Source organism: Colobus angolensis, unplaced genomic scaffold (genome assembly GCF_000951035.1).
Source record: "Colobus angolensis palliatus isolate OR3802 unplaced genomic scaffold, Cang.pa_1.0 Scaffold303, whole genome shotgun sequence".
NCBI classification, from domain to species: Eukaryota; Metazoa; Chordata; class Mammalia; order Primates; family Cercopithecidae; genus Colobus; species Colobus angolensis.
Window position 1 is genome coordinate 75,560 of NW_012116300.1, and position 9,877 is coordinate 85,436.

Consider the following 9,877-nt stretch of genomic DNA (forward strand, 5'->3'; position numbering starts at 1 on the left):
GGAGGCTGAGGCAGGAGAATGGTGTAAATCCAGGAGGCGGAGCTTGCAGTGAGCTGAGATCCGGCCACTGCACTCCAGCCTGGGCGACAGAGCGAGACTGCGTCTCAAAAAAAATAAATAACTAAATAAAACAGACCGAATCCTCCCTAAAAGATAAAATTGTTGTTTTAAGTTTGTTGTTTTGTTTTGTTTTGTTTGAGACAGGGTCTCGCTCTGTTGTCCAGGCTGGGGTGCGGTGGTGCGATCTCGGCTTTGTAATCTCCGCAGATTCAGAGCCGCAGGTTCAAGCGATTCTCCTGCCTAAGGCTGCCAAGTGCCTGGGATTACAGACACGCGCCACCACACCCAGCTAATTTGTGTGTGTGTGTGTGTGTGTTTAGTAGAGACAGGGTTTCACCATGTTGGCCAGACTGATCTCGATCTCCTGACCTCAGGTAATCCATCCATCTCGGCCTCCCAAAGTGCTGGGATTACAGGCGTAAGTAAGCTGCTGCACCCAGCCTTGTTTTGAGTTTTTAATGTGAAATAATGCAGCGTAAGTCATTATTATATGTTAGATTTCCTCACTAAATAATCTTAATTTTCCGTAACATTTCATTGCTCTAGAACAAGGATCAGCAAACATCATGTAAAAGGCCAGATACTAAATATTTTCAGCTTTGCAGGTTATTCAGTCTTGGTTTTCATTTACTTCTGTTCTTGCAGTGCAGAAGCTGCCATGGTACATAAATGAAGTGGCTGTGTGCCAATAAAGCTTTATTTACAGAAACAAGCAGCTCGGTGTGTTTGGCCCTGGTATTTTGCCAACCCCTGCTCTAGAACATTGATTCAGAATCATTTTTAAAATGTTCACAAATAATTCTGAAGTGTCTGCGCAGTATAGAACCACTACACTGGAACAGTTCTCTTTCAGTAACTAAGTGTGTGTGTGTGTGTCTGTTTCAGAGAGAATGTTTTTTAATTTTTAATTGTTAAGGGTACTTATGGATGTATATATTTATGGTCAATAACTTTTTTTCTTATTTTTATTTATTTTATAGTCTCCAGGGAGGAAGCAACTTAAAAAAAAAAAATACGTTTTTCTAAGCTAAGCTTAGAAAATGTTAAAGAATACTTGTTACATGTTATAGAACATGAAGCTTACAGGCTGGGTCAATGTACGGTAGCCCCCTGATCTGCCTTTTCACCTTCTGAGGTTTCAGTTACCTGGGGTCAACTGTGGTCCAAAAATATTAAATGGAAAATTCTGGGAATAAATAATTCATACGTGTTAAATTAATTAGCCAGGCATGGTGGTGCATGCCTGTAATCCCAGCTGCTGAAGAGGCTGAGGCAGGAGAATCGTTTGAACCCGGGAGGTGGAGGTTGCAGTGAGCCAAGATCATGCCATTGCACTCCAGCCTGGCTGACAGAGAGAGATTGTCTTTTAAAAAAAAAAAAAAAAAAAAAAGATTTTAACTTGAATGCCATTCCAAGTTGCATGATGAACTCCCTCACCATCCGCTCTGTGCCACCAGAGATATGAATCATTTATTTGTCCAGCATTTCCACACTGTAGACACTACCCGCCTGTTAGTCACTGAGTGTCCACCTTGGTTGTCAGATCCAAAAAATCGTGGTAAATAGTAGGTTCCGTACTATCTGCAGTTTCAGGCATTCCAAGAATGGAGGTCTTGGAGTGTATCCAAGTGGATATGAGGGGACTGCTGTAGATGTATTTGTTTAAGCCATAAGTTTCAATGGTTATTTTAATTATATAAATCAGACTATAAGAAATGTGTATAGTTTTATCATTGTTGAGGAGTGCACGTTACAAGTGTATAGCTCAATGAATTTTCACAAACAGAATACTCCCAAGAAAATGTGATTAAATTCCAATGCATTTGGCTGTGCGCAGTGGCTCACCCCTGTAATCCCAGCACTTTGGGAGGCGGAGGTGGGAGGAACACTTGAGGTCAGGACTTCAAGACCAGCCTGGCCAAGATGGCGAAACCCCATGTGTACTAAAAATACAAAATTAGGTGGCTTATGCCTGTAATCCCAGCACTTTGGGAGTCTGAGGCGGGCAGATCACGAGATCAGGAGATCGAGATCATCCTGGCTAACATGGGAAACCCCGTCTCTACTAAAAATACAAAAAATTAGCTGGGCGTGGTGGCGGGCGCCTGTAGTCCCAGCTACTCGGGAGGCTGAGGCAGGAGAATGGCGTGAACCCAGGAGGCGGAGCTTGCAGTGAGCCGAGATTGCACCACTGCACTCCAGCCTGGATGACAGAGCGGAGTCTCAAAAAATAAATAAATAAATAAATAAATAAATATTTAAAAATAAAAATACACATACAAAAATTAGCCGGGCATGGTGGTGGGCACCTGTAATCCCTGCTACTCAAAAATCTGAGAAAGGAGAATTGCTTGAACCCGGGAGACGGAGGCTGCAGTGAGCCAAGATAGCACCATTGTATTCCAGCCTGGTGACAAGAGTGAAACTCTGTCTCGAAAAAAACAAGAAAAAGAATTTATTTACATTTAAAAAGAAATTTATTTACATTTAATTTTTCAAATGTTTTGTCACATTTTCAAACATGGGAAATAAACTTTAACATACTCTGTCCATTTCTGGTAGGGACAGGTGCCTGGTGCTGCTCTTCCTAACCCTCTCAACATGCTGGGGCCTCAGGCCAGCCAGCTGCCTTGCCCTCCAGTGACACAGTCACCATTGCACCCAACACCGCCTCCTGCTTCCACGGCTGCTGGCATGCCGTCTCTCCAGCACACAACAGCGCCTGGGATGACTCCTCCCCAGCCAGCAGCTCCCACTCAGCCATCAACTCCTGTGTCGTCTTCCGGGCAGACTCCCACCCCGACTCCTGGCTCAGTGCCCAGTGCTACCCAAACGCAGAGCACCCCTACAGTCCAAGCAGCAGCCCAGGCCCAGGTGACCCCGCAGCCTCAAACCCCAGTTCAGCCCCCGTCTGTGGCTACCCCTCAGTCGTCACAGCAACAGCCGACGCCTGTGCACGCCCAGCCTCCTGGCACACCGGTAAGCCTCTCTCTGTCTGCTGTTTTTGGGTCAAGACTCTTAGAAGATAATTTTCCCATAAAAATTGTCTTGTCAGTCCAGGTGCAGTGGTTCACACCTGTAATTTCAGCCCCTTGGGAGGACAAGGTGGGAGAATCGCTTGAGCCCATGAGTTCACGACCAGCCTGGGCAACATAGTGAGACCTTGTCTCTACAAAAAAAAAAAAAAATTTTAACTAGACAAGCATGGTAGTGTGTACCTGTATTCCTAGCCACTCAGAAGGCTTAGGTGGGAAGATCACTTGAGCCTAGCAGGTGCAGGTTACAGTGAGCCAAGATCACGCCACTGTACTCTAGCCTGGGCTACAGAGCGAGGCATTGTCATCTTTTGTTTGTTTACTTAAAACTCCATTGAGGCTGGGCACAGTGGATCACCGGAGGTCAGGAGTTCGAGACCAGCCTGGCCAAAATTGTGAAACCTTGCCTCCACAAGAATTAGCCAGGCATGATGGTGGGTGCCTGTATTCCCAGCTACTCAGGAGGCTGAGGCGGGAGAATCGCCTGAGCCTAGGAGGCAGAAATTGTATTGAGCCGAGATCATGCCGTTGCACTCCAGCCTAGGTGACAGAGTGAGACTCCGTCTCAAAAAAAAAAAACAACTCCATTGAGTGAGAATTTGCAAGTTAGGAATTCTTTTAGTGGTTCCTTCTTGTAATGTTCATTTACTCCCCCAGTACCCGTGTTCCTATCGTTCACACAGGTTGGGTAACACTCTGGCTTTGGGTAGGCGCTTGATTTCCCTCCCTTCAGATGTGCTTAGACATTCATAATTCAGCCTTTTACCATACACGTTAACCACCGTATTGAAGGGAATTAATTTCAAACTATGAAGTTTCATGATTTAGCTAGAAAACTTCAAGAAAATAATTTTATATCAAAGTTTGAAAAGCTCTGCTGTTTCCTCTGCCTTTGTGGCAAGACCCGAGTTGTGCCTCTGGCTGCTGTTCCCTCCCTCTAGAACTCGTTCCTACTTTAACCTCCGTTCTTCGGTTTCACAGAAGGCCACCTGCTGGATCAGTATTGAGAAGTCTTAACGGGAAATTGTAGGTTGCATGAGCAGCATAGTTGAAGATCATTTATGTTGCCTTGCTTACTGAAGTCAGTGCTTTTGGTTTTTTCACAGCTTTCCCAGGCAGCAGCCAGCATTGATAACAGGGTCCCTACCCCCTCCTCGGTGGCCAGTGCAGAAACCAATTCCCAGCAGCCAGGACCTGACGTACCTGTGCTAGAAATGAAGGCGGAGACCCAGACGGAGGACACTGAGCCCGGTCCTGGTGAATCCAAAGGGGAGCCCAGGTCTGAGGTGGGTGCCGCTCCCTAGGAATGTGTTGATGGCTGTGTGTCGCAACTTCCGCCAGGTGTCCTTGGGCGAGGCTTGGAGCCTGCCATGGGTATCCCCGACTTCAGTTAAAATATTCTGGTTTAATGTGGATTCAGGGTTCAGTACGTAGGAAACTGATTTAAAACTGCTTGGTTTTTTCATTTTTAAATGTGAGAGGTGGGTTTATTTTGCCAGAAATGAAGAATACTGGCCTATATTTGAAATATTTGAATCATCCAACAGCCTTTTATTTGATGTCCTCCGTTCATTTCTAGTTCTGCAGAGGTAGACTACAGAAGGGGTGGTGGATTCATTTACTAATTAACCTATGGCAGAAGCTGAAAACTGGCAGACCGTGGGCTGGATCCAGCCTGTAAATGTGTTTGGCCCACACAATACCTTAAAAATCAGGAAATTGCAAATAAAACTCTAGATTTCTGACTTTTCTTGAAAAATGAGATGCTTTCAGCATTGTGCCTGCATCCCTGTGTGACAACAGTCTGGTTGTAAACACCAACCGTGGTGGGTTCTCCAGTTAGCCACAGTCCCCAGTGCTCCTTCCTGTCTCATACCACACCTCCTGCCTCTGAAAAGGACTTTTGGTCCCTGCCCCAGCTTTCAAGGAGATTCTTATTCCAAATTAAGAAATATCTGAGTATGTGCAATTTTTAAAGCACTTTTACATTTAAAAACTTTTAAATTAGACTGGGCATTGTGGCTCATGCCTGTAATCCCAGCACTTTGGGAGGCCGAGGCGGGTGGATCACTTGAGGTCAGGAGTTTGAGACCAGCCTGGCCAACGTGGTGAAACCCCATCTCTACCAAAAATACAAAAAATTAACCAAGCGTGTTGACACGCACCTGTAATCCCAGCTACTCGGGAGGCTAGGGCAGGAGAATTGCTTGAAGCCAGGAGGCGGAGGTTGCAGTGAGCGAAGATCATGCCACTGCACTCCAGCCTGGGTGTCAGACTCCATCTCAAAAATAAAAAGAAAATCACTTTTAAATTTAGGACCATAATTGCACTGACTCTGTATTGAAGTGACTTAATGAACACCAAGTACTTTATTTCTTCTTCTGAAAGAGAAGAGGAATCATAAATGCAACTCTGACTAGAGGAAAGTTTTAACAAACCCATCTTAGGCTTGTAAGAGCCTTCCAGTGAGGCTGAAGTAACATAAAAGTGTTTAATATTCGTATGTTATCTGTAATGTTTTTCTCAAGATGATGGAGGAGGATTTGCAAGGAGCTTCCCAAGTTAAAGAAGAAACAGACCCAGCAGAGCAGAAATCAGAACCAATGGAAGTGGATGAAAAGAAACCTGAAGTGAAAGTAGAAGTTAAAGAGGAAGAAGAGAGTAGCACTAACGGCACAGCCTCTCAGTCAACATCTCCTTCGCAGCCACGCAAAAAAAGTAGGCTGTTTATTCATTACCTTATTAAACCATGCTGCTTTTCCACAGTGTTGGGATTCCATGTGGACGATTAGAAGCTAAAGTAGAAACATAATTCTATCTGCCCTTTTACCTTTTTTGCCTGCCATTCCGCAGACTTCCCCTTGCAGAAATACTGAGGCTGAGCAGGACCCCAGCCCTGTGCCTGTGGGGCTCATGGTAGGAGTGAGAGATGAGCTACGGCTCTGAGGCCACCCTGGCTGCAGAGCTGTCTTCTGAGATTGTACTGGCAGTGGCCGGGGTTGAAATGTGTCTGGGTCCTTGAGCAGGCTAAGAAGCTTGGCTTTACTCATAAAAGTATAAAGAACCAGTGATGTATGTGAGTAGAAAAATAACCAAAAAAGCCATAATGTAAGGAAAATGATCATTATGACAACCAAGGGGTGAGCTGGAGGCAGTTTTCTGCTGGTGCAGTGAGGACGCTGAGCATGCAGAGTGAGGGGCAGGGTGGCGCCTAGGGACCCCGTGTAGGGAGACATGGGGAGGGGTAGGTTAGGCAACTTTGGGGTCTGAGATGTGTGGGATAAGCCCGCCTCACAGTGGAAGTTGGATGGAATCCATTTGAGATGTATCCAAAGTAAAGAGATAACAAGGTATCAGAAAATTGTCAAGTGAACCTTAGAAATGGGAGTTGGGACTCAGAAAGTCCAAGGCTGCCGATGACACTTTTGGGAAAGATTGCAGAGAACTGGTAGAGACTGAGACCGTGTTACTCTGCGGCTGGAAGGGACCCTCGAGAGTGTGGAGTACAGTGAATCTGAGGGCTCTTCATGCTCTTAGAATTGAGGCCCCAGAGAGTTGTTGTTTGTGTGGACGATCTATCATTGCTTACTCTGTTGGAAATTAAAGTTGAGAAATTTGAGTACAGTGGCTCACACCTGTAATCCCAGCACTTTGGGAGGCCTTGATGGGAGTTTTGCTTGATGCCGGAAATTCAAAACCAGCCTGAGCAACATAGCAAGACTCCATCTCTACAAAAATAAAATAAAATTAGCTAAGTGTGGTGGTGCACGCTACTTGAGAAGTGGAAGCGGCAGGATCACCTGAGCCTGTGAGTTTGAGGCTGCAGTGAGTCCAGATCATATCACTGCACTCTAGCCTAGGAGACAAAGTAAGATTATTGTCTCAAAAGAAAAGAGAAACAATTTTAAATATTTAGTTCATTTAAAATAGTCTGTTACATGGCACCCATAGAAAACATTTATATGAAAAATAATTTTTCCAAAACAAAAATAAGTAAGAATAATGATGTTATTAAGGGCATCTGCCTTTGCATTTACTGTGTCGTGTGATTGGTTATTTTGGTTGAAGTGTATCAAGAAAATCCTGTAGTTGGTAAAGGGAGAAGTATTTTCATAGCCCTTTCAGCTGATTATGGGTAGTCTTTGATACTATACCAAAATTAAACCAGTGAAAATTTCTTAAAGGTTAGTTACGACATTGAACCAGAATCTGTAGCACTGGATTTTTCATACTCTGTGACATTAGAATCCATTGATCCATCTTGTACTTGGAATGGATGGTTTGTGCTTGCATTATTTTTTTTTTCAATTGACACTAAGTTCTGCAGATTTTCCATATGTTAACATATTTCACTATACAGTGTCAAAAAAAAATCACATTTGTTAATACCACCATCAGTCTCTTCAAACAAGTCTTACCAACTTTGAAAAGCAGGGCGTGTATGGTGGTTCACGCCTGTAATCTCAGCATTTTGGGAGGCTGAGGGGGAAAGTTTGCTTGAGCCCAGGAATTCAGGGTCTATGATTGCACCACTGCACTCTAGCCTGGAGCTCAGGAGTTCAAGACCAGCCTAGGCAACATGGCGAAACCTAATCTCTATAAAAAAAAAAAAAGAAATTAGCTGGGCATGGGTAGTGCATGCCTGTAGCTTCAGCTACTCAAGATGTTGATGTGGGAGAATCACCTGAGCCTGGGAGGTCAAAGATGCAGTGAGCCATGATCATGCCACTGTACTCCAGCCTGGGTGACAGAGTGAGGCCCTGTCTCAAAAAGTAATAGTAATAATAAATTTTGAGACGATGTCAAGCCCGTGTACAAGTTTTCCAAAACATTTGATTTTTTAATGAAAGTCCAAATTTTATCATTGGCAACAAATTTTGTCAGTTGTCCTTGAAGCAACTGGCCCTCTTTGTTCATTTCTGAGAAAATGTCTGACATATAACTAGAGTTAGTAACTATAGCTTATCTCTCAGTCATTCTTGAAAGTTTTAAGGGGTCCATGAGGGCAAGCAGCTACTTCAGCTGTAAATTCCAACACTTGGCCAAGTACTGCCTCCTAATGTGGCCACTGTGCATATGCAGCAGACATCTTTTATTCTGTATGATGAGATACACTGAATATTTCATCACACAGACTAAAAGACATGTATCAGGAGGCCGGGCGCGGTGGCTCACGCCTGTAATGCCAGCATTTTGGGAGGCTGAGGTGGGCGGATCACGAAGTCAGGAGATCAAGACCATCCTGGCTAACACGGTGTAACCACGTCTCTACTAAACAAAATACAAAAAATTAGCCAGGCTTGGTGGCAGGCGCCTGTAGTCCCAGCTACTCGGGAGACTGAAGCAGGAGAATGGCGTGAACCCGGGAGGCAGAGCTTGCAGTGAGCCGAGATCGCGCCACTGCACTCCAGCCTGGGCGACAGAGTGAGACTCCATTTCAAAAAAAAAAAAAGAAAAAGATGTACCAAAGGCTGAGCTTTAATACAAGGAATACTTCTTACCACCTTATCAAGAATAGTTTTTCGGCCAGGTGTGGTAGCTCACGTCTGTAATCTCAGCACTTTGGAAGGCCAAAGTGGGAGGATCACTTGAAGCCAGGAGTTCAAGACCAGCCTGAGCAACATAGTAAGACCCTGTCTCTGCAAAAATTAAAAATTAGCCAAGTGTGGTGGTGCATGCCTGTAGTCCTGGCTACTTAGGAGGCTGAGGCAGCAGGATCACTTGAGCTCAGGGGTCCAAGGCTACAGCAAGCTGTGATGGCACTGTTGGACTCCAACCTGGACAACAGAGCAAGGCCCTATCTCACAAATAAATTAACTAAGAAATGAGTGGGTACAGTGGCTCCCACCTATAATCCCAGCTCTTTGGGAGGCCAAGACAGGAGGATCACTTACAGCCAGGAGTTCAAGACCAGCCTGGGCAATATAGTAAGACCCTGTCTCTATAAAACAATTTAAAAACTAGCCAGGTGTGGTAGTGCACCTGTGGTCCCAGTGGCTCAGGAGGCTGAGGTGGGAGGATTGCTTGAGCCCAGGAGGTTGAGGCTGCAGTGAACCATGATTGTGCCAGTGCATTCTAGCCTGAATGAGAGAGTGAGAACCTGTCTCAAAAATAAAGAATACTTTTTCTTGGCTGGAAGCAGTGGCTCATGCCCGTAATCCAAGGACTTTGGGAGGCTAAGGCAGGAGGGATACTTGAGGCCAGGAGTTCAAACCATCCTGGGCAACATAGCAAGAACCCATCTCTACAAAAAAAAAAAAAATTTTTTTTTAAACAAATTTTCTTAAGCATGGCTGGTATTTTTTTCTTGGGACTGTACAGCAGCAGCAGTGTATGATAACAATAGAGTTTGACGATGTTGGCTTTCTTTTCCTTTGCTTTTGCTTTTTAGCCAGATGTGGCAGCATTCACCTGTAGTCCCAGCTAGCTACTCAGGAGTCTGAGGCAGGAGAATCACTTGAACCCAGGAGGCGCAGATTGCAGTGAGCCGAGATCACGCCACTGCACTGCAGCCTGGGCAATGGAGTGAGACTCCATCTCAAAAAAAAAAGATTGCTTTTTCCCATCTGTGCAGATGTCTGACGTAGTGCAAAAGGCAAATGATGATCTAGTGTTGTAGAAGTTGTTTCAGGCCGGGCGCGGGGCTCACACCTGTAACCCCAGCACTTTGGGAGGCCAAGGCGGGCAGATCACCTGAGCTCAGGCATTCCAGACCAGCCTGGCCAGCATGACGAAACCCTGTCTCTACTAAAGATACAAAAATTAGTTGGGCGTGGTGGCGC

General features: G+C 45.1%; 1 protein-coding gene across 1 annotated transcript in view; it reads left to right on the forward strand.

Annotated features, from left to right (window-relative positions):
- The window catches only part of CREBBP (CREB binding protein), an 89,401-nt gene that overhangs the window by 22,002 nt on the left and 57,522 nt on the right, over positions 1–9,877 (forward strand). The window contains exons 11-13 of the mRNA XM_011950177.1: positions 2,623–3,039; positions 4,202–4,381; positions 5,624–5,813. Of these exons, the coding sequence (XP_011805567.1) occupies positions 2,623–3,039; positions 4,202–4,381; positions 5,624–5,813 (787 nt within the window). The remainder of the gene's footprint in view (positions 1–2,622; positions 3,040–4,201; positions 4,382–5,623; positions 5,814–9,877) is intronic.